Source organism: Pogona vitticeps, chromosome 3 (genome assembly GCF_051106095.1).
Source record: "Pogona vitticeps strain Pit_001003342236 chromosome 3, PviZW2.1, whole genome shotgun sequence".
NCBI classification, from domain to species: Eukaryota; Metazoa; Chordata; class Lepidosauria; order Squamata; family Agamidae; genus Pogona; species Pogona vitticeps.
Genome location: NC_135785.1, coordinates 76,170,402 through 76,195,697, shown reverse-complemented (window position 1 = coordinate 76,195,697; position 25,296 = coordinate 76,170,402). Strand labels below are relative to the sequence as shown.

Below are 25,296 nucleotides of genomic sequence, written 5' to 3'. Positions count from 1 at the left end.
AAAGGATGACTCTGGTGGTCATCTGTGAACTTACAACCCACCCCTTTTCCCTATTGGTATTGCTTCACTGGCTGCTTCAGGGGAGTGGACTAGAATAAAGTTGCTGTCGCTGAGGCACAGAAGCCAGCTGATCGACTCACCAGCCATTGGTTACATTTAGCAATGTTGCTTTAGATTATCTTGATGCTGGAGGTCATGAAATGGACATTCAGGCTCTTATGAAATAGAAGCCTGATAGCAATGAAAGGCTGTAGTACTATATTTTAATTATGTACACATGTGCGGATCAGAGAAGGTTCAGTCTGTGTCTTGAATTGCTCAAGTATAAGTAAAGATGGACACAAACCTCGGTTTGGAGGTTCATGCCAGTTTGTACGTGTGGAATCACTGGTGCCACGTGTTCTCTTCCCCCACTTCCCCAGCCAATGACTCACTCACCAGCCAAAGCATGCGCCTCTCCTCCTCCTCTTCAGCTTTTTGATCAGTTCCCAGCAGGAACCCGAAGTCTGTCTGTCTGCCTCCTTGCCTCAGTGGGGAATCAGCCAAGGAGGCGGGGCGGGGAAGCCCATGCTCCTGCCGGAGACTGGTGGAACAGCTGAAGAGAAGGAGGAAAGGGGTGTGCACCGGCTGATGAGTGGGGGATCCAGCTGGGGACACAGGGGAAGGGAACATTCAGCACCTGTAATGCTGTGCGTATGAACTGGAATAAACCATAATGCAAAGTTACCTTGCATTAACTTTATTTCTGGCATTTTTATACTGCCCCATATAGTAAAAATCAATTTCTCTTGGTGGTCTTACAAGACAACATAAACCCTCCCCTCCCCACCCTCAAACCATGAAATCAACATGTAATATAACAAAACAAATACACAAGCAAACTGATATAATTCCAGGCAAATAAACAGAAAACAAAGGGAGAAAATCTAAATGGCAGGGACAATTCTCAGCAGCAAAGGTGAGACATGGATCATATGGCTACCTGAGGACTTCTTTAAAAAGTTCAGTTTTGAACAATTTCTTAAAAGTCTGGAGGGAGGAGGCCTGCCAGATATCCAGTTCTAGAGTACTGGGGTCACCACCAAGAATGCCTGATTCCTAATGGAAGCCCTCCTTGCCTTTCTTGGAGTGGCCACCTGCAACAACAAGGCCTGGGAGGCGCAAGAGAAAGAGGCAACAGTTCTTTAGGAGGCAACAAGGCCCTAAACTGTTAAGAGCTTTATACATTATAACGAAAACCTTAAATCTGTCTAGGAAAGAGACTCACAATCAATGCAGGTGAGCCATGATTGAAATTCTTCACCTGAGAAATCAACTTGGCCACCACATTTTGTACCTACTGTAGTCTCTGAATCAGCTTTACAGGAAGCCCCACCCAGAAAGCATTGCAGTAGTCAATCTGCCAGAGCTGACAAAAGGCAGACGTAGGCATGGTTGATATTTGATGTTCCATTGAAAGTCTTGTGTCTAGGATGATCCCAAAGGTGGGCACTTGAACCCTAAGGAGAGGAACCCCATCCAAGTTAGTGAAATTCCCTTCCAGCCAGTCAAAGCGCCCTCCCCAAGGATCTCCTTCTTGTCTGGGTTCAACTACCCATATGATTTGTGTGAAACTGCTTTTTTGTTACGCCTTTGTGCTATACATTACATCTTGGTTTTTCGGCAGAGAGAACAGTAAGTAAAGGAGTAATATCTCCAGGAAAGCAGAACTGCATTTTTATTTCTAATTACTCCAGCATCATTAAGATGAGACTGTGGTGGTATCGCCATCATATGACTTACTTTATCTTCAATAAATAATTTGAGCTCCTTACAAATCATCTATTGTACCACATTAAAAATGAAAACCTTATTAGAATTTCCATGTATACTAGATCTAAAATATTTACTGAAGCATATGTAATATTAATTCTGTAAAGAGGTGTTTATTTTTCTTATTTATCTGAAAGTAATGGTAGTTTCAGTTTCATTCATTGTTCACCCATGTAAAGACAATTATGGACTTCAAACAAAGTGCTAATACATATGAAAGACCACAATCACTCATGTACACGTCTAAACTGCTGTATTCTAGCTTACATCAAAAGGTGTTAATGGTTTCAATATTTATCTGCTGCAGGGAAGCAGCCCAGAAGAAGACAGATTTTGATTTTTTTTTTTTTTTGGCTAATGGTTGTTTCACCATTAAAATGAAAATCTTAATGTATCTTATAATCAGAGGGCAATTTGCAAATCATTAAAGAAATGTAAAATTCCATTAAAATACAAATCAAGAGTCCCTCACTGGACTAATAATCTTTTTGATATTATTTTGTATCTCACTGTTTCTGTTCCCAATATTCAGGCACCACAAATGATCAGTTCTTGAACATGCTATTTACCACAGCCTACTTCTTTAACGAGAGACTGAGAAGTATAATCTGCTATTCAGAGCAGGTACTAATGAAGAATTCCATATATTCTAAAATTTAATTAAAACCCCAAAGATTTCAAATTAGATGCAATTTGAAATGCCTGGGGCAGAAATACATGCACTTGCGTGGCAAGGGTATCACGCTGAAAGTTGATACCGTAATTGGTCTTGATGTATTTTTGTGTTGCCAGGCTGAAGCGCAGAACTCATAACCATATAAAAATTCTCTGTAGATTACCTGCTCATTGAAAATGCCATCACTCAGGTAGTTCTCTACTAAATTACCATGCTACTAAAATGCACAAAGTGATTCGAAGAGAAGAGTGGCACAGCTGGTCGACGCTGCCAATGAGTTATGCATGCGCCAACGCTGCCTTTTTTCTTAGTAAAATATGCTCAGTTGAATATTAAAATATAATTGGCATTCAACCTAAGTAGCTTAAACCATTTTGTTATCTTCTTTTAAACCGATTTGGCTTCTCCACAGTTATTTTCAAGGATATGATTCACAAACTAATGGCACCAACATATTTAGCTAGATCTGTACTATTTTACATTTGTCATAAATAGGAACAGTTTCTACAGCCTTCTAGGGATGTTCTTTAACACTGGGCTCCTCTTGAACATCAAAGACCCAATTCATAGGGAAAAAAAGACAGTATGCCATTTATGTTAGTTCTTGCATATTTTATTCGGGAAAGAGGATGAGATGCAAATTTTCAGTGAAAAGTATGCTTTTGTAGCTCAGAGACTATTTTTGTTATCACTGTATTGGACATTTTTCATATCTAATATGAAATGACCTAGATGCGTATAGGAAAAAGGGCGTTCTGGATCATATTGAAACTTTATATTCAAGAATTCATTTTTAGTTTTAAATGATTTTTTTAAAAGACTGGATCAATCAAAATGCCTGACACTATCTTTAAAAATAAAACAACATATAGTATTTATTTTATGCATCTATCTATCTATCTATCTATCTATCTATCTATCTATCTATCTATCTATCTATCTATCTATCTATCTATCTATCTATCTATCTATCTATCTATCTATCTATCTATCTATCTATCTATCTGTCTGTCTGTCTGTCTGTCTGTCTGTCTGTCTGTCTGTCTGTCTGTCTGTCTGTCTGTCTGTCTCCATACAGATATTTCATATAAATATCTCATTACTAAACTTGACTGTGTTATTCTTTAATTGCATAACGTTTAAAAATGATGTGTTTGCCAAAATGGCAAACAAATATACACATTAAGAGTGTAAAGTGCATAAAAACGGACAGATATATAGTTTTCTTCAAGTAAGTGAATAGATTCAACATGTTAAACAAATACAACTTATTGCTCCCACTGCAAAAGAAATACTTAACCAGTGATCAAGATCTGTACATGAAATCTTTTACACTACTACTCTTACTGTCTCAGTACTGTACACTGATTATAGGAGTGCTATAGGAGTGATGTCCAACAAGTGGGAATATACAATATCTACAAAGAAATAATTCCCACAGACTTAAATGCAACCCCCCCCCCCCCGCATCTCTGCGTTCATGCACTTTAAGAAATAAGCTGGCAAAGCCTTTTGACTATGCCTACCCTATAAGAGTTCAAAATGGCCTGTTCCAGAAAGAAGAATTCTGGAGCTCAAAACTCAACTGCTCCCGAAAACACCCAGTGTTGCCGGAACACTGCAATTGTGTGTCTTTCCTTCAATGAACTACCTTAGCTTGAAGTCTTTTTTTTTGTCATTTGTTTGTCTTGTAAAGGAAAACTAAACAGAGACTTGTTTATTGAGTATTAGTTCCACTTTTATTCTGTCCATTGCTACAGCAAGACTTGGCTGCAGAGGGCAAATCAAGTTGTAACTTCCTTCCTAAATTCTCCATTGAATAGAACAAGGGAGTGACTTTATCTGCTATTCAGCCAGCATGGGATCTCCTGAGAAGCTTGTTCCAATCTAATCAAAGCCTCACTGTACATCTATCGATTTGGCACTGAGAGCTCTAAGAAGGAAATACATTGTACAATGTACTACATCTACTGCAAAAATCCAAGGTAACTGCCAGTCATCTACCATGATCACCCTGTTTTTCTTTATTTGCTTAGTGCTACCAAAATATTCTTTTAGGGTCCCTTTTTTTTACCTCAAACTTCTGTTCACCCAAGTCTGCAGCTGTCCAAATTAAAATGATAATTGTGTGCTGTCATGTCAAGTCTGACATATGGCAAGCTTTGTCAGAATTTCCCAGATATCAAGTACTCTGGAGTCATTCGGCATCCCCTTCTTCTGGGGGCACTGTGCAAAGACCATATAGGCTTCCTTTTCTCCCAGGAGGCACAGAGTGGAATCAAACTCTTGATCTCCAAGTCTTTAGCCAGGTACTCAAAATCACCAATCTATCTAAGAGTGCCAGAATTGCCAAGATTCTCTTTACTCTCCATGGACTCTATCCATGCCCGAGTTCTCCCCTTTATGCAGCCCCTAAATTCCTGAACACCTTTGTCTCTTGTCCTGTCTCTTTCACACAGCTTTAATCTTCTCTATCAGTTTCAGATCTCCAACGTTTACTCTTTGCTAACAAGAGCATGGAAGAAAAGCCAAGTAATCATCAGTTTGTTTTCTTCTTGTTAGTACAGTTTTTCCAGAGTTCTGCCGTTACTTTCTCTTTTTCTCTCTAAAATGAAAAGATTCCGTCACTTTCTCTTTCTTGTGTGCTTTACAGTTAATTATTCAACTGCTGTTTCTTATATTAATTTTTTAAAAGCTGTGTTTTCTTTAAAAGTTTGACGTGTCTCTGTTGCTTTGAGAGTACCTTACAAGGCCACTGCAAATCTCAAGACTAAATGATTCCACCTATACATACTAGGAACCTATTCATTTTGATCAAAATGGACAGCTTGCTATTGACTAGCTTAATTGAAAGTTGCATAAGACAGGGTTGCTTTGGAAAAGATCTCCCTAGTATCTTGAACTAGGGTGTAGAACAACATTTGTCCAGCAAATCTTTAGGACTTTTTCCTTGAAGACTGACGAGTAGCCTGCAGCTATATCCAGAGGTGTGCTCCAAACAAGCATGATAGCACCTAGAGGACGTCACACTTTCCCTAGTGAACTGGGTCAGAATAATGAAACAAAAAACAAACTACTGTGGTGCCTCAACTTACGGACGTCCTGACTTACGACCATTTCGAGTTGCGACCAGCTCCGGACACAAAATTTTGCTTTGACTTGCAGCTGGAGCTTCGAGTTGCGACAGGAAAAAGGCAAAGAATTCAAATTTGCTAACCGTTGGTAGGCGAAGAGGCTGCTTCTTTGTAGCTCTTGCGCCTGAATGGTTAGAGTGAGTGCACTGGATGAGGCTTTGGACTGCCTGGTGCTGCTTTCTGCTCCTGAGTAAGTACATTTACTTTGTTTTGCAGGGTGGGTTTGGGTTTTTTGGGGGGTTATTTTCCTGTGCTGTGATGTTTTTTGTGTTTTGGTGTGTTTTTACCCCAGCCTCATGGGGCTGGCTGTGTGTGCGTGAGGGGTTGTGTTCCCCCCCCAGCCCCATGGTGTTCCGCTGGGGCTCTCTCTCTCTCTTTCTCTCTCTCTCTCTCTCTCTCTGTGGTTTTTGAGTGTTTTTCCCCAGCCCATAGCGTTCCGCTGGGGCTGTCTGTGTGTGTGGGTTTTTTTTTTTGGTGTGTTTGTTTTTCGGCCCCGGTGCGTTCCTATGGGGCTTGCAGTGTTTTATTTTTATTTTAGGTTTTTTTTTTCCTGGCCGGAACGGATTAATTGGGTTTCAGTGTATTTTTATGGGAAATAGTACTTCAATTTACGACCATTTCGAGTTACGCCCATCTTCTGCAACTGATTATGGTTGTAAGTTGAGGCACCACTGTACTTTGGATTAAAATTCAGAGGGAGCTTCATAAAGTGTATCTTTCAGGTGAGGGTTTAATGATCCAGATTTTGAAGTAGTGGAGCCCATGCCACAAATCCAGGCTCAGAGTAGTACCATCATTCAAAAGGACTCTGAACCACCCCAACTTCTATAGCTGGTCCTTCCCAACTGTCTCAGTAGTAGTTTTTTTTTTAATTAGATGGCCTAAATTAAGGGCTATAGTTAGTAACTGGCAGCTGAGCAGCATCTTAGGGATCTGAGCTGACAATACTGTACTATTTAAGCCCTCACTTGATGAAAGTCCATTATAAGGTCAACAGCTCCTTCTGGGAGAATCTACTTCAGCCTAGAGCTTTCTGCAGAAGAACTCTGTCCAAGGTCCTGAATGGTCCACCAGCTGTGCTATCCTCCTGCATATATACACAGACAAGCACAACAAACAAGACACGGTTGTACCTCTCATCATTCCCCTCACTGGATATGACCCATTACTTTGAAATTTGAATTTCAAAGTTTGTTAGTTATCAGGCCTGTAGATGTGCAAACTATGTAACTTCAATCGAAATCTCAGTTTGGGGAGAAGTTTTCATAACCTTTCTCTTTCAATGATTAAGGTTGCCTATTCAGGACATAAAGCTTCTAGCAAAGTAAAAGTTTGTCACTGAGTGCTTTAAAGCACACCTGAAAGACCACAATTTCAGTTACACTGGTTCTTTCACTTCCATTGGAGTAATTGTCCTTTTGATTCTGCTCTGCTACAGACAGAATAATGTCCTAAATACAACTGCAGCACAGCAGTGGCATGTGTTTTACTATAGAGATCATGTATTGCTTATTCCATGAGACGGTGTATAGTATGTACTGTCTTATTAACTTTCTAGATGTAACAACTACTAATGCACTCCTACTGACTGTTCAAAAGCAACACTGAGAGACAGAACTAAATCCTGTTCGTTAGTTGCCCACATGTATTTGTCAGGAGGAATGGCCGTAGAGGTGAAGGAAGGCTTGGTTTCCTGGGACTGCACCCAGGTCCAGGATCTTAAAAACTTTAATTAATATTTTATCTAGCGTACTGTGGGGGAGTGGGGAAACCTCTCCTGTGTTTTGTCATCTACAGATTGATCTGACCTTAAGAACTCTCTTTCTTCTACAAAAGAATCAGAAATTAATTTAATCCTTCAGTGGCTGGATTAGTAGGGTCTCCTCTCTCCCTTCTCTGACCACAGAATGTGATGCCAGAACAAAAGGAGCAGAAGCAAAAACTCCATGGGAACCAAGTGATAAGCAGAAAAGGGATGGGGTGGAACAGGAGAAAAACACTGCCCCAATCCCTTTTGTCCTTTGCCAAGAAGTTCTTGAACCATTAGGATCAATTTGCCCTGGATACTGAACATTCATTCATTCATTCATTCGTTCATCCGTTCATCCATCCATTTAATTTAATTTATACCCCACCTATCTGGTCATGAGTTTCTGAAATGGTCTACTTGGAAAGCAGACTGGCTGCAACCCGTAACAGACAGGAGAAGACTGCAAGAAAAGGTGTGACGTCTATAGAGGAAATTCCTAATCGATCTTTATTATAAAGGTTGACTGCTATTATCCAAAGAAGACTGCAAGTCACCTGGTGGCATTTCCCCCTGAAACAACTTGGAGAAAAACAGTCCAAAATAACACACACCTGCTATTACATAAGTGATTCCAAACAATTGCTCTAATTTGCTTTCATAGTTATTTGCGGACTTAAAACGGAATGGCTGGTTTAAGTGGCATTGTCTATATTACTCTGTTTTATTATTTTAAATGTAAAATCTTGTAGAGTATCTCTTTTAAAATTGTTGTACTTTGATCATTGCCACAGAAACATAATCTGTACTTCAGAAGCGGTTTAGCAGTCTCTTAAACAAGTATATACAGTATACTGAAGTGCAGTGAAACTGTAACTATTGCTTTGTGTTTGCATGTGTTTGTGTTTAACTGTGTTTCCCATATCTATACAAAGGGTATGCACAACATTATCAAGGGCCAAGACTAACAATTTCTCACTGTTGCTGCAACTAGTACAACATCATCCCTTGGCTTTCAGATAGACACAAAGGCATTCTGTTTCACTAGGCATTTATTTTGTTTCAATCATTCTCCTGATATTGAGGCTGACCCTGTTTCCTTTACCTAGGCTATCATCTGTAATTTACTGTACTGCTGTTCTTTTTCTCTTTTTAAAAAAGAAATTATCATGTTAAATTGTTGTAATCTGCCTTTGGAGATTTGTTGCTAAAATATGAGAAGACCTGACATATGAGGAAAGACTGAAAGAACTAGACATGTTTAGCCTTGAGAAAAGAAGACTAAGGAGGTATATGATTTGTTGTTGTTTAGTCATTAAGTTGTGTCCGACTCTTCATGACCCCATGGACCAGAGCACGCCAGGCCCTCCTGTCTTCCACTGCCTCCTGAAGTTTGGTCAAATTCATGTTGGTAGCTTCGGTGACACTGCTTTCATAGGTATGTGATAAAGGTTCCCCTTGACATTTTTAGTCCAGTCATGTCCGACTCTAGGGGGCGGTGCTCATCCCGTTTTCAAGCCGTGGAGCCCATGCTTGTCTGAAGACAGTTTCCATTGTCACGTGGCCAGCATGACAAGGGAATGCCATTTTACCTTCCCACCGAGGTGGTACCTATTTATCTACTCACATTTACATGCTTTCGAACTGCTAGGTTGGCAGGAGCTGGGACAAGCGACGGGAGCTCACTCCGTCGTGTGGATTCGATCTTACGACTGCTGGTCTTCTGACCCTGCAGCACAGGCTTCTGCGGTTTAACCAATAGCGCCACCACGTCCCTCTAGTAGGTATATGATAGCACCTTTCATATACTGTACTTGAAAGGTAATAATACGGAGGAGGGGAAGAATGTATTGTTGGTCATCCCACAATGCAGGATACATAATAATGGGCTCAAGCAACTAGAAGCCAGATTTTGGATGAATATCAGAAAAAACTTTTAACTATTAGAACATTACAAGAATGGAACCAATTACCTTGGGAGTGGTGAGTGCTCCAACGTGGAATTATTCAAAAGAAAATTGGACAACCATCTGTCATATCTGCTTTGATTTGGACTTGGTGGCCTTATAGGCCTCTTCCAATTCCATTATTCTATGATGCTATATATGCTGTATTTCTGCCCCTCTTCCATGTCTTCCTCCTTGACCAGTTCTTGGTATCTTCTTATAAGGCTATGATTATCAACACAGCATTATTAGTGTGCTCATTTTCTTTTTAAAAATGAGCTGCCTCAAATGAAAATTCATTGAGCAAAATTAATACTTGCCTGACACTTACTACTAACACACATACAAGCAGGTTGATGACACTTGGGATGATAGGAATACATCTGATTTTCCCTTATGTAGGCTTGTATTCTGTATGTTTGTATGCTATTAGTGTTAAAATAATTTTCACTTTTGCTGTAATTTTAATGTTTTGGATTTTTCCGGCTATAATTAGGTCCCCTGTTGCATGGCCATTTCAATTTTGATACTTAGATCATTTTCACAATTACCTTTGTCATGCTTTATAGAATTAAGAGGGTTAAAACAAGTCACTTAAAAAATATACTCGATGGTGTTAGATCTGGCTTTCTGCACTAATCTGCCTTATCTGCCTTAATTTAATTTTCTTTATCTCTATAGAAAGCTGCTTGGACTTCCCTACCTTCCTAACTCTGATGATCAAAGGCTTCATGGAAACATTTTGAGCACTGTGCTGTATCAGTGTAATGCACATTGGATAATCTTGCAAACACCGCCATTAAGCAAACTCAGAAGCTCAGCTAAATGGAATTTAAGTTGTAAATATTTATTTATTACCTAAGGGAAATCACCCAAGAATTTTTCAGAGCCTAATTATAGCTGCATTGAGATCCTAAAATATTTCCAAGTCACATTATTTTTAATATGCATTACCTCTAAGAACGTTTTGGATAAAAGCACCAAGTTAGCAACTGAAGGGTAATATACTGAGTGAAATCCAACACTCTTATTTAGAGTAGACCCATTAAATTTATGCAGCTTACTTTGGTTGTATAATATACATAGCAGTAACACTGAATTTAGCCAATTATGACACTTTACTGGAAATAAATAATGTACTGGAAATAATTACAGAATAATTACACCCCTACTCCTGTTCAGAAAGTTTAAATCCTAATGATGTCATAGAACCAAGACTCACAGTGATGAAGGCTGGGACCTTCTGAGTGGCAGGAACTATGGCATCATCAGCCATCCCTCTTCTCAGGCTTTCCTGTGCCCTTGAACTGAGATAGAATCCTTGCAGTAGGTGGATGAGAAAAGGATTTTCCTAGAAACAAAATATTATCACAAACTACCCCTATTGCATGGGAAAGTATTTGAGGTGTGGTTTTAAAACCATTTACTTTACAAAACACCCGCTCTTGATTTCTTTATACAGGCTGATCAAACAATTTTTGTTTCCGACTCCTATAGGTAGGGGGCTGGCATGATAAGCAACTACGCTTCCAATTTACCCTTTGTTGTTATATGCTGTCAAATCACTCCCAACTTATGGTGATCCTATGAATTAGCAATTTCCAAAAAGTCCTGTCATTAACACCCTAGCTCAGATTGGGCCAAAGCCGAAAGGACGCTCAGCTGCGGACGCACCTGGAAGTGAAAGGAAAGTCCGATGCTGCAAAGAAAAGTTTATGCACCAACCACTGATGCTGAAGAGGCTGAAATTGACCAATTCTATGAAGACTCACAACATCTTCTAGAACTGACACCAAAGAAAGATGTTCTTGTCATTATAGGGGACTGGAATGGTAAATTAGGGAGTCAAGAGATAAAAGGAACAACAGGTAAGTCTGGCCTTGGAGTTCAAAATGAAGCAGGGCAAAGGCTAATAGGGTTTTGTCAGGAGAACAAGCTGGTCATCACAAACACTCTTTTCCAACAACACAAGAGGTGACTCTACGCATGGAGATTACCAGATGGGCAATGCCGAAGTCAGATTGATTATGTTCTCTGCAGCCAAGGATGAAGAAGCTCAATGCAGTCATCAAAAACAAGACCTGGAGCTGATTGTGGCTCTGATCACCAGCTTCTCATAGCAAAACTCAAGCTTTAACTGAAGAAAGTAGGAGAAACCACTGGGCTACTCTGGTATAATCTAAACCAAATCCCTTATGAATACACAGTGGAAGTGAAGAACAGATTTAATCAACTCAATTTGGTAGACAGAGCGCCTGAAGAACTATGGATGGAGGCTTGTAATCTTGAACAGAAGGCAGCAACAAAAATCATCCCAAAGAAAAGGAAGTGCAAGAAAGCAAAGTGGCTGTCCAACAAGGCCTTACAAATAGCAGAGAAGAGAAGGGAAACAAAATGCAAGGGAGATAGGGAAAGGTACAGGAAACTGAATGCAGACTTCCAAAGAATAGTAAAGAGAGACAAGAGGGCCTTCTTAAATGAGCAGTGCAAAGATAGAGAGGAAAATAATAGAAAGGGGGAAAACCAGAGATCTGTTCAAGAAAACTGGAGATATTAAAGGAACCTTTTGTGCAAAGACAGACATGATAAAGGACAGAAATGGTAGGGACCTTACAGAAGCAGAAGATATCAAGAAGAGGTGGCAAGAATACAGAGGAATTATACCACAAAGATCTGGATGTCCTGGACAACCCAAATTGTGTGGCTGCTGACCTAGAGCCAGACATCCTGCAGAGTGAAATCTAGCGTGCCTTAGAAAGCATGGCTAACAACAAGGCGAGTGGAGTGCTGCCACTGCAGTCTAAATATTTAAAATCTTAAAAGATGATGCTGTTGAGGTGCTACACTCAATATGCCAGCAATGGCCAGAGGATTGGAAAAGATCAGTCTACATCCCAGTCCCAAAGAAGGGAAGTGCCAAAGAATGCTCCGACTACCCTATAATTGCACTCATTTCACACGCTAACAAGGTTATGCTCAAAATCCTACAAGGTGGGCTTCAGCAGTATGTGGACCGAGTACTCCCAGAAGTACAAGCTGGATTTCGAAGGGGCAGAGGAACTAGAGACCAAATTGCTAACATGCACTGGATAATGGAGAAAGCCAGAGAGTTCCAGAAAAATATCTATTTCTGCTGCATTGACTATGCAAAAGCCTTTGACTGTGCAGTCCACAGCAAACTATGACAAGTTTTTAAAGAAATGGGAGTGCCTGACCACCTTATCTATCTCCTGAGAAATCTATATATGGGACAGAAAGCAACAGTTAGCACTGGATATGGAACAACTGATTGGTTCAAAAGTGGGAAAGGAGTACCACAAGGCTGTATATTGTCTCCCTGCTTATTCAATTTATATACAGAATACATCATGCAAAAAGCCGTACTGGATGAATCCCAAGCTGGAATTAAGATTGCCGGAAGAAATATCAACAACCTCAGATATGCAGATGATACCACTGTGATGGCAGAAAGTCAGGAGGAATTAAAGAACCTCGTAATGAGGGTGAAAGAGGAGAGTGCAAAAAATGGTCTGAAGATCAACATAAAAAAAAGAACTAAGATCATGGCCACTGGTCCCATCACCTCCTGGCAAATACAAGGGGAAGATATGGAGACAATGACAGATTTTACCTTCTTGGGCTCCATGATAACTGAAGATGGTGACAGCAGCCACAAAATTAAAAGACGCCTGCTTCTTGGGAGGAAAGCAATAACAAACCTAGACAGGATCTTAAAAAGTAGAGACATCACCTTGCCAACAAAGGTCCACATTTTCAAAGCTATGGTTTTTCTAGTCGCGATGTATGGAAGTGAGAGCTGGGCCATAAAGAGGGCTGACCAGGGAAGACTTAATGCTTTTGAATTATTGTGCTGGAGGAGGCTCTTGAGAGTCCCCTGGACTGCAAGGAGATCAAACTTATCCATTTTGGAGGAAATCAGCCCTGAGTGCTCACTGGAAGGACAGAGCCTGAAGCTTAGGCTGCAAAACTTTGGCCACCTCATGAGAAAAGAAGACTCCCTGGAAAAGACCTTGATGTTGCGAAAGTGTGAGGGCAAGAGGAGAAGGAGACAACAGAGGACGAGATGGCTGGACAGTGTAATCGAAGCTACCAACATGAATTTGATCAAACTCTGGGAGGCAGTGGAAGACAGGAGGGCCTGGCATGCTCTGGTCCATGGGGTCATGAAGAGTCAGATACGACTTAATGACTAAACAACAACTGTCTTTCTCTGTTACTTATGGTTTCTCATTATATGCCTGAAGTATGAGAGTCTCAGTTCACTCATTTTCACTTCAAGAGAGAATTATAGCTTGTTCTGATTTAGCAGATTTTTCTCTTGTGAACTTTCTTCACTGACCAGCTTTTACCTCCATACATAGTAATCAGGAATACAGTGGTGCCTCGCTTAGCGATTGCTTCGTTTAATGACAAAATTGCTTAGCGATGACTTTTTCGGAGCGTTTTTACGCTTCATTTAAAGATGGTCCCTATGGGCGATTTTCGCTTAGCGATGGTTGGGACCATGCTTCGCATAGCGATTAAATTTTGGGTCCCCTGTTTCGCTTAACGATAGTTTAAACAGCCTCATGTTTGCTGTTTTTTAAATGTTTTTCTGTTATTTATAAAGTTAAAGTTTACTGTTTAAAATGTTTGAAATCATAAAGTGCACTTAATAAACCCTTTGTTAACCAAATTTGACTTTGTTCTGACTCTTTTTTAATTTGTTGTTGTATTTTTCCCCCCATTGAGATACACTGAATAGGTTTCAATGCATTTCAATTGGGGAACTGCGTTTCACTTAGCAATGTTTCCTATGGCGATTTTCGCTTAAGGACAGCAATTCGTTCCTATTGGAACGGATTATCCGGTTTTCAATGCATTTCAATGGGAAACCGCGTTTCGCTTAGCGATGAAATCGCTTAGCAGTGATTTTTTTAGAACCAATTAACATTGTTAAGCGAGGCACCACTGTACCATACTATATGCAATCTTGGCTATGGTCTCTAGTGACAACCGTTATTCTTAAGGACTTTCCATAATTCCTTTAAAGCTACCCTTCCTAGTCTCAGTCTTTTGATTTCTTGGTTGCAATCTCTGTTTGGATAAATGATTGAATCAAGATATCAAAAATCTACAGTGTTAATTTCTTCATTGCCAGCATTAACTTTATAAAATTACTCTGTACTCATGATTCTTTTTAAAAACTTTTTAATGTTCAACTGCAATCCAGCTCTTTCTCCTTCATCAGGAGTAATTCTAGGTCACTGTTGCTTTCTGCCAGGAATTGTGTCATCTGGATCTAATCAGGTTTTCTGTTTTATATGTTCTACATACAGACTTAACAGATAAGGAGATAAAATATCCCTTGTCTGACACAAATGGAAACCATTCTGTTTCTCCATATTCTGTCCAAGTCCCTTCTCCAGAGTACAGGTTACACATCGGGACAATAAACCCTTCTGGCACATTCCTTGTTTTGAGAATAATGTACAGCTTTTTGTGATCCATAGAAACAAAGGCTTTGCTGCAATCTATAAAACATACACTGCTTTTCTTCACAAATTATTTAGTACATTCCAACAGTCAACATATGATTTCTAGCACCTTTTCCTTTTTTGAATCCAGCTAAAAAATCTGGTATTTTTTTGTCCTGTATATGGTACAATCCTTTCTATTAAATTCTTGAGCATTAAATTCTTTTACATGTAAAAACAATCATGTAATAGTCTTATAGTTACTCCAATCTTAACTATTTCTTTGATTTTACGATGTAATTTACATGTTTACAGTTTGTGGACCATTACTCTGTTTTCTATATTTGTCAGCATAGTCTTGCGAAAATGTTGACAAATTCAGTGCCTTCAACCTGGAATAGTTCTATTGACATCCCAAGTACTTCTAGTGATTTATTTCTTTGAATTGCTTTGAGAATAGTTTTCACTTTGCTTTCTAAAACAGCACATTCTTCATCAAAATATTCTTCTTTGAGTTAATCTGTCATTCTTGTTTTTCTGTACAATATTTTAGTTTATGGTTTCCATCTTCTCTTTATCTTGATCATATATTTCTCTGTTGATCTTTCAGCATCCCTTATCTTGGCTTAAATTTCCCTTTGATTTTTTGAATTTTATGGAAGATCTTTTTCCTTTCTTGTTGCTCTTCTATTTCCTTGCACTGACTACTGCAATAGGTTTTTTTTTTTGTTCCTATGTGCTATTCACTGAAAAGTTGCATTTAGGATTCTGACCCTCTTTCTGCCACCTTTTGCTTATCTGTCTTAACAGTCTTGAGAGTTTTAATCAGTCATTCATTTAGGATTTTCTTTTGACTATAGAAATAGTATTTTTCTATTTATTCTTCATTTTAACTGAAATCTTCTTGACAGAATCTTGTGAAAGTAATATTTAATTGAAAGTTTCCTACACTCTCCCTTCATGTTCCAAGGCTTCCTATAGCTTCCTTCCAACTGGAGGAAGCCTTTGGGAAATTCAGAAGGGAGATCCTTTAATATCAAAAAATCATTGCTGTATTGCTGCTGCCAGGATGGGTACCAGCTATTTTTCAGTATAAAAGACCTCCCACCACATCTGAAAGCTCCAAAAGGCTTCCCCAGGTTGAAGAGAGCCCTAGGGAGCTTCAGAACCTGGATGAGAGGGAGAGGAAGCTTTCAATTTAATTCAATTCAATATTACTGTCATGGAATGATGATGCTGTCCTACCTGTCATCCTACCCATAAGGTATAAAACTGCTCAAGAGGATTTCAGCCAATATCTGTGGTTTCAATCTGCAATCCTCTTGGTTTTGGCTTAGCTGTTTTCATAATCCAAATTCATTCTATACATGGACTTTAAATTCATTAGAAATGTTATTTACATTACATTTTAGTTTTCTGATTGTTTTAGTGTTCTCCCATTTTACTCTAATTTTGATACTAGCAATTCATGGTCTGTTAGTATCAAGATCTTTCTGATCTTGTTCTGTCAGAAAGAATATAGATTCTTCACCTTCTGCTTCTGCTTAGTCTATCTGACTTCTCTATTGGCCATCTGATGATGTACTTGTCTATGGTTGTCTGTTCGGATGTTTGTAGCTTTACCACTGGTAACAAAGAGGAAGAAAGGAATTGATCCCAATATGTGGCGGAAAGAGAACATTCAAGTGACAGCCAAGAAGAGAGTAGCAATTATTTATTTAAAATATTTTTATCCCATCTTTCTCCTTAAAAAAGGACCCAAGGTGGCTTATATCACTGAAAGACAATATTTAAAGTTGAAATCAGAGAATATACAACAGTGGTTTACATCATTAAAAGACAATATTTAAAGCTAAGAACAATGAGTATAAAAAGGCAGCTTACATGATTAAAAGACAATATTAAAGCTAAAAACAATAAGTATACAAATAATAAAAAGGAACAAATACCACTCCGAGAAATTTTAAATACAAGTAATACTAAAAACCCAGTCAAAGCAGTAATGCATAAAAATCCATCTAAAAATAACACTCAGGTAACCAGTCATAGAGGGAAAGCTTGCCTGGTAAGGCTATGATATTAAAAAAATGGTGAATTGGGAGTGTGTATGTTCTTGAAAACGGATCTGCAACAGAGGTCAAAACTGGCTTGATGCATAGAAAATATAGATTGCTATGTGCACAGGAAACATAGCTCTACAGGGGGAATAAAGTTAACAGGAGGGGCCATGTTGAGATAAATGTAAACAAGCTTGCAGATTTTAGAAGTGAATAATTTTGAATAGAATACGTAATTAAAGGATATTCATGGAAATATTCCAGAAATTTACTCATGCTGCAGGTAGACAATATTTAAACCATCAACTGTCACAGGATTATGTAGCTTTAAATACTGTCAATACCTTTGGGTTATTTTTACAGTGTACACTATCCCTATTTATCATTTGCTTTTATCAACATCAGGATTAAATGGGCCACAGTTTTTCACAGAAGACACTCTAAAAGATACAAAGTATGATTTTGATAGAAGCAGCTTCCCAAACGTAATAGTAGCAAAAATTCCCAACCTCTAATAACAATAAGATTATATGTTGAATTGAGAGCACTACATGGAGGAGTAAATGTATTTATTCCCACCCCAACCCCACACTCAGTTCTAAAGAAATACTTTTGCAAAAGTCTTTCCAATTAAATGTTGGGTCAGCTTTAGCTTCTGGGTTTCCTCCTGCTCCTTCTCTGTTGCAAGAGCCTCCTTTACTCTTCACATTACAAATCACTGAGATGTATAGTAGTTATCAGTTTCCTGCTATGTAAACTGTTCATGCTTGCCATGCAGTGACCTCTCTGTATTGATTCAAGACATCTGACAGTCTGCATTGGTGTCTTTAAATTCATGGGTGTCTTCTATCTCTTCTTGCTCTTTTGACCAGTTCTTCCCCTCCCCTCACTTTTTTTACAGGTAACTGAAGAAAGCAACAGACTTAGACTTCTACGGCCCCTGAAAGTCCGGTCTACTGGACTCTAAGATTTAAAGATAATTTTTTTCCACCAGCTATTCCCCCTTCCTCCCATTTTTTATTTGAGCACAGGAGTTGCTGCCATACTATAATCAATAAAATGCCATCCAAAGGCTTAAAACCTTCTGGCTTCATTTGTAATATCAAGTCTTAATTTAAACCAAGGAGAAAACATAAATGACTTGTATAAACCCAAATAAGTAAAATTCCTCTCTTATTGTAGTACTGATTACGTTTTTAAACACTAGAAGCATGTTTGCTTCAACTGCATTACATGATTATGTCATCCTCGGAAAAGGAACATAAGCACAGACCTTAAAAACAAACTATAAAACAAAGGTTCATAATCAGCTTGATATATCAGAAGCAAAGTGAACTGTAGTTCCACCACCTCTGGAGCACTTACTGTACTACTTTCAGCAGCAAAAATAAAGCCAACATCTAAAGAACACTTGACCTCTGGCGTTCGCTTTTTATGGGCAAACATTTCTGTGTTATTTTGCACCAAAGTAGTTGATTTGATGTTATCACATTTTTTACTCATTGCAGTGTCCTGACAATTAGGGCAAACAGTACTACTACATTTCAGTTGGCAATGGATAGAAGAGTGATCAAGAATCAATAAACTTTCTCCCATATTGACAAAGCACCTACTTCGATATTAAAGATTTCACCATGGTTTGCTTCTTATGAGATGTGTCTTTCCCAATAGTGTCCTCTTCCCTACCTTGTCCCGACTTTCCAAGCTATGCAGATGAATACTTTAGAGCAGTGGTCTCCAACCTTGGGTCTCCAGATGTTCTTGGACTACAACTCCCAGAAGCTTTCATCACCACCTCTGCTGGGCAGGATTTCTGGGAGCTGAAGTCCAAGAACATCTGGAGGCCCAAGGTTGGGGACCACTCCTTTAGAGGCTCCATAGAACTTGAGTTGGAAGCATGCAATGACTGTTTCCCAGGGTAGAATTTACAGGAGAAAGTCTTATTATTCATGCATCAGGACTTTAAGTGGTTCAGCAGATAAATGAAGGATTGGGTGCAATGGATAAAGAAAAATCCCATATCCAGCTCTTAGACAGACAGATTTAAAGAGAAATGATACAGCAAGTAAAGAGACAGCATGTCCTTTCTTACTGTGTTCATTTACTTTGAGCTCTGCTGTCAATTGCCTTTAGCCTCCTCAGCACCATGTCTTTCTCCTCTTTAACTTTGAGATGAAGATATATCTGCTAAAAGTATGTATACAGGTGTTATTAGAATATGGAGGGGGGGAAATCAAATCAAGGCAAACAATTCAGAGTAGGTGCTTGCTGTTTATCAAATGACGGCTCAGTAAAAAGAACACCATCCAACAATTGTATGTGATGATTATTTTTTAAAAGGGACAATGTGTATAACAGAAGAATACTATAAATTTATACTGCCATTATTTAGATAGGAAGGATTTTTCTGATGGGAGAAAGAAGAACTCAGACTTGAGAGGTACACAACAGGTTTTTCAATGTTAATGGTTCCTCTTTTTCTTCCACCTGTCAACTTGTTTGCAAGATCCAATTTTCCAATATATGATCCTGGCTGCCATGTGTACATGAATACTGGAAACACATGGGTGGGAAGGAGTTAAATTATGCATGTTTTTCCCACACCCATATATTGTCGTTCAGGTGGCTAAGACAACACAGTCAGCACCAATGATTGTGGGAGAGTGGAGAACACATGGTAGGTTTACCCATGAGATACAGCTATACGAGACTGTCCCTTGGAGAAATGCCTACTTCACAACAAAGAAACAAACAGCTGCCTTTTCTTACATATCACTAAGTCTACTCCTTTGATGAGATCCTCATATGTAAATACTTCTTCCTTTCCACTGTCACCATTCCTTCTGGAAGAAAGCATTCTTTTGAAAGTTAGGCAGAAGATAAGTCTTATATCTGCTCTGCATGCTTATTGCCACCAGGAATATGTGTGAAAATCTTCTACCCTTCAATTTCCCATTAATTGTTTGTTGGTAGGACGGGCACACGAATAAATGGGAAGTGCAATGAAAGAGATATGTTAGCAGAGCTCTATGTACGTGGACAATACGCCTTGTGGACAACACAACACTGGGGACTTAAATTAAGGCACAGCGAGGAAACATTTTCTCTAAATTAGAGGTCTATGCACCTTTTGCACTATGACCTGACTGAAAGACATAGCAAAGAAAAATGCAGGTTTCTAAAGGGTCTCATTCTGAGGACTGCTGCATGCTAGAGTAACAGCATTGCCTAAGGGCTGCTATTAGTCACAGGCAGAGAGAAGCCTTTTTTGGTACCCAATTTTCTTTTCATTTCTTTAACAAACCAGCTGGTTTGAAAATGTACTACTCTCATTTTACTGAGGAAGACAGCCCCAGGATATTTTCCAGCGGGTAAGCCTGTAAATTCACTAAAGGCAAGTCTGAATCCAGGATCAGCCCACTCATAGTTGAACACGACATACTTGCTCATCTTTTCCCTCCACCTAAAATGATTTATAATCTCTACTCCGTTAATAAGTTTTCTTGTTTTTTGCCAGATCGGTTTGTTTATTATGCCATTGCTCTTAAACCATTTCAGACAGCTTATGGTCATTGTGACTATCCCCCATATGCTTTGTTAAATTTTTGAGAAAGTTGTTCACTTGGAAGACAAAAAGGCCAGTTATATAATAAACTATTGCAGATAATTCTGGACATCCTTTCTTTAGCCTATGCAAAAAATATTTCAGTGGTATTTGGCAATGCAAAAACATGTTTATCAGTTATTTATCAGTTTCAGTCATCATTTATATTGGCTAATATTCCTGTCCCCAACCCCTTTTCCAACCATAAAATATGCACACCTGCTTAGTCCAAACTCTAAAATAGCTGAATGAAAGGAAGGCAAAAGCATCCTCTTAGAATTCTGCATATCAGTCTGAGAAGAGCACTGCTGGGCTCTAAAAAAGGATGTATAATCTAAAAAGGTCACTAAACTTTACAATCTGTGCTTGATACAAGGTTAGCCTGTTTCACTGGAAAAAAAAACATTTGGTGCAAAATGCCTACCTACAATGATCTACATCTGCTTAACGAAAATGTCTGCAATATCTGAGAAAAATACAGTGGGTGTGACGTCCCAAATATTCTGCAACACATTTCAAGGGACCCTCTTGTTTCTCTTGTAATGATGACAGCAACCCAGTCTCAGACATTCACAAACTTCTTTTCATTCTGTACTTCCAACGATGGTTAGCCGTTGTTGTTGTTTAATCGTGTCCGACTCTTCGTGACCCCACGGACCAGAGCACACCAGGCCCTTCTGTCTTCCACTGCCTCCCGGAGTTGGGTCAAATTCATATTCATAGCTTCGATGACACTGTCCAACCATCTCATCCTCTGTCATCCCCTTCTCCTCTTGCCTTCACACTTTCCCAACATCAGGGGCTTTTCCAGGGAGTCTTCTCTTCTCATGAGATGGCCAAAGAATTGGAGCCTCACCTTCAGGATCTGTCCTTCCAGTGAGCACTCAGGGTTGATTTCTTTCAGAATGGATAGGTTTGTTCTCCTTGCAGTCCAGGGGACTCTCAAGAGCCTCCTCCAGCACCACAATTCAAAAGCATAAATTCTTCGGCGGTCAGTTTTCTTTATGGTCCAGCTCTCACTTCCATACATCACTACAGGAAAAAACATAGCTTTGACTATGCAGACTTTTGTTGGCAAGGCAATGTTTCTGCTTTTTAAGATGCTGTCAAGGTTTGTCATCGCTTTCCTCCCAAGAAGCAGGCGTCTTTTTATTTCATGGCTGCTGTCACCATCTGCAGTGATCATGGAGCCCAAGAAAGTAAAATCTGTCACTTCCTGGATATCTTCCCCTTCTATTTGCCAGGAGGTGATGGACCCAGTGGCCATGATCTTAGTTTTTTTGATGTTGAGCTTCAGACAGGTTTTTTTTTTTTTTTTGCACTCTCCTCTTTCACAGGAAAATATGGCTTGGCAAACAATTGTACTCCATTTAATTACAATGGCTTCTCCTTTTGACGTCTCTTTAACAAAAATGTCCACAGAGTCTTCCAGCATTGTTAATATTTTGTTCTTGATCATCCCAGAGTGCAGGACATGTAATAATGTGCTCAAGTTACGAGAACCCAGATTTTGTTGAATATAAGAGAGACCTTCCTTAGAGTTACAGCAGTAAGACAATGGAACCAATTACCTCAGGAGGCAGTGAGTGCTCCAATGCTGGATGTATTCAAAAGAAAACTGGACAACCATCTGTCAGATCTGCTTTGATTTGGATTTCTGCATTAAGCAAGGGGGTTGGACTCAGTGGCTTTATAGGCCCCTTCCAACTTCATTATTCTATGATCCTTTGAAAATTAGAAGTGTGCAAAATGAACTACATTTAAAAACAGCCACCACCACCAAAATACATCAAGGAAATAACAACATGGGAAAGCAGATAGTAACAAAACTCCAAAGGGGGAGTACAGCAGAATGAAATCAAACATCTATTAGGCCAATGGCCTGGATTAAAAAGGCATTCACTTCAGTTAAACAGCTTAGCAGGGAGGGAACCAGGCAGAATGCATCACCAAGGTAATTTTCAAACATATTTTCCTCTCACAGGAATCTTGTGCTTTTAATAGCTGCCCAGTGCACCAAGTTTAGCAGCTTAAGTACATCCTGTCATGACACCATCATAGAAAGAAAAAACTAAACTGCTAATTTTCTGTTTGTCATGGAGCAGATAAGGGCAAGATAGTCCTGCCATCCCCTTCTCCTCCCATTAAATCCTGCTAGTGTCTGAATTGCTACAACAAATTAGAGGACTGCTGTCACAGAACCTAAAGTTTCATATTGTAGGTTAATGAACTGTACTTCATCTTTGCTTTGTCGGTTTTACTTTTCTGGAAAACACTAAATTCAGAGAACACAGATTTGAATGAGTATCACATTTCTGGTTCAAGCAGCTGGACAGATAAATCCACATCCAAATGTGGGTAGTGATTAAATATGCATTTAGATCAGCATTAGGGTGGAAGAAAGGGATCTAGAGGCAATGGTGCATAACAATACACTTCTGCTCCAAAAAAGAAACATGTTGATTACTTTATTATACACAGGATCATCCAGTGACTTGCAGGCAATAAAATCATGCCCATAATAAAAGCAACAAAAGAGTATGCGCAAATTCCAAAATGATCAAAATACCTGCTACAAAGTCCGAAAATAGGAAAAAATATGCAATGAATATGCAACCCAGAGAACATAAGAATTCAAGAGAATAACATAATACTGAGAGTAAGTTCTTATTGAAAATCCCACAGAGTTCCAATTTCTATGGAGTTTCTAGTAAAATCTTCCTCATATATGAACATTCTGGAGGTATAAGACCAGAGTAGGCTCTATGTGAAGGGGCAATTGACATTTTAAGAGATGATGCATCTTGGCTGAGGATAACAAAAAGAAAGGGTACGGACTCCACAGGAAAAGACCTGTTCAAACTGGTTGCTGCCAATGTCATTTGGTCATTTAAACATATAATTGGCTGCAGTGCATGAGGTTCATCCATTCAAACATTCTCTTAGCTGCATAAGTGAATCGCAGAAGCAGAAGAAATGCAGAATATGATACTACTGTGTATGCATACCTTGCTCTAAAAGAGGATGGTGGAAAGGAGGCACTGGAAGCTTTTCGGTCATCCAGGGTTCGCAAAAGTAGGCCCGAAGCCACGCTGTACACTGTTTCAGAGGCTCTGCCATTTCCTCTGGGGCTTCATGTACTTCACAAGACACTGAGCTCTTCATAGTGCTGAAAGAAGGGAAAGATTAATTTAATACATTACACAGTTTAATTACAAAAACCTGGTGCTTGTTTTTTTAAAAAAAGAATGTTGGAAATAACATTATTATTTATTAAGAAACCTCACACAAAGCAAATCTTCTGCCCCAAATACAAGACCATAGTATTATCTGCATAATAATGTGGGGTGAAAAATGAAATCCTTACTTATATGTATGTCGTATTATTCAAGTTTGAGGGAGTCTAAATCTCTAGTATAAGTATCAACATAATAGAAACAATTTCAAAACTGAGAATCCAAGAATGTGTCTTTTTGAAAGACAACATGCTTTTCCTTTGCTCGCTTAGGCATGATTGAAATTTATCTAAACAGCAGCAGTAAAAGTTTCCTAGCCTTTAACTAAGAAAAAACAGTATATTACCTGTCTGAAAATACACACTTATACATGAATAATGGGCACAGTGAAACAGATATAACTACGAAGTTAAAAAAGGAACAAAATAAGAAGTTAATTTCTGCAGAAAAAGACTACAATTTAATTAAACATGTCACAGAAGCATGCAGTAATTACTTCCAGTAACTTGCAAGATTTTCAGCCATTGCCTAGGTGCAATTAAGTCGTTTGTCTCTGAAAATTATACATAGTTAGCACATATCAATGGTATATGAAAAAGACATGTATGCAATTTACTTATTTATGTATGATAAATAAGTCAATAGCTAGCAAAACATCAAATAGAGTAGATTGATTTAAGTTTCATTCACTAAGTTATGTTTCCCACTTTGTGACTCAGATAGTTCTTGCACCATATCAATTCTATTTAGTTGCCAAACCACTTAGCATACATTTTCACAACTCAGTAGAAGCTTCAATGAAACCCAGATGTACAGTGGGGTCTCGACTTACGAACTTAATCCGTATTGGAAGGCAGTTCTCAGGTCGAAAAGTTCTTAAGTCGAATCTGCATTTCCCATAGGAATGCATTGAAAACCATTTATTCCGTATCTGCTCTTTTCGTCCATAGAAATGAATGGGAAGCTGCTATTCCGCCTTCTGCCACTAGAGGGGGATATTTTTTTTCTTTTTTCCTTTTAACCTAAGATGACTTAGCTTTTTAAAAAAGGGAAAAAAAGAATTCGTAACTCGAATCTAAGTTCGTAAGTCGAGTCCATATAGTCCTATGAGAGCGGTTCGTAAGTCGAAACGTTCGTATGTCGAGCCGTTCGTAAGTCGAGACCCCACTGTATAGAGAAACCAAGACAACTATCTTAAGTAGCACAAAATTGTATCGATTTAGAGACAAGAAGAATTGTGGACTTAATGAACTCCTATTTGCTATACAGGGAACACACTGAAGGACACTAAGCCAAATTCCTTTCTTGAAGACAGTTTCTAAAGACTTTCTGTTGTGCATCTTACTATGCTCTTTGCCTTCTCTAGACGTTTTCAATGCAGGGTACAAATAGTTTAATATTATCTAGGTGGATGTAATTTCCATGCTTGGTCAGAAGTGGCTTGGGCAGACCTTACACTTTAGGATACGCTTTAAGACTGTTTTGCCATCTAGGTCAGCCTAATAATACTGAGATGAAATATGACCTGGTTTAAAGGCCTAAATGAGCTTGAAGGCTCACTCCTCATTCCCCTCTTTGGAGAGGAGGGCTGCAACTAAAATATTCGA

At 38.9% G+C, this 25,296-nt stretch overlaps 1 protein-coding gene across 5 annotated transcripts in view; it reads right to left on the bottom strand.

Annotated features, from left to right (window-relative positions):
• The window catches only part of MGMT (O-6-methylguanine-DNA methyltransferase), a 257,333-nt gene that overhangs the window by 40,890 nt on the left and 191,147 nt on the right, over positions 1 to 25,296 (bottom strand). For all 5 annotated transcript variants that reach the window (XM_072995404.2, XM_072995402.2, XM_072995403.2 and 2 more), the window contains one exon: positions 23,462 to 23,622. In XM_072995404.2, the coding sequence (XP_072851505.1) occupies positions 23,462 to 23,622 (161 nt within the window). The remainder of the gene's footprint in view (positions 1 to 23,461; positions 23,623 to 25,296) is intronic.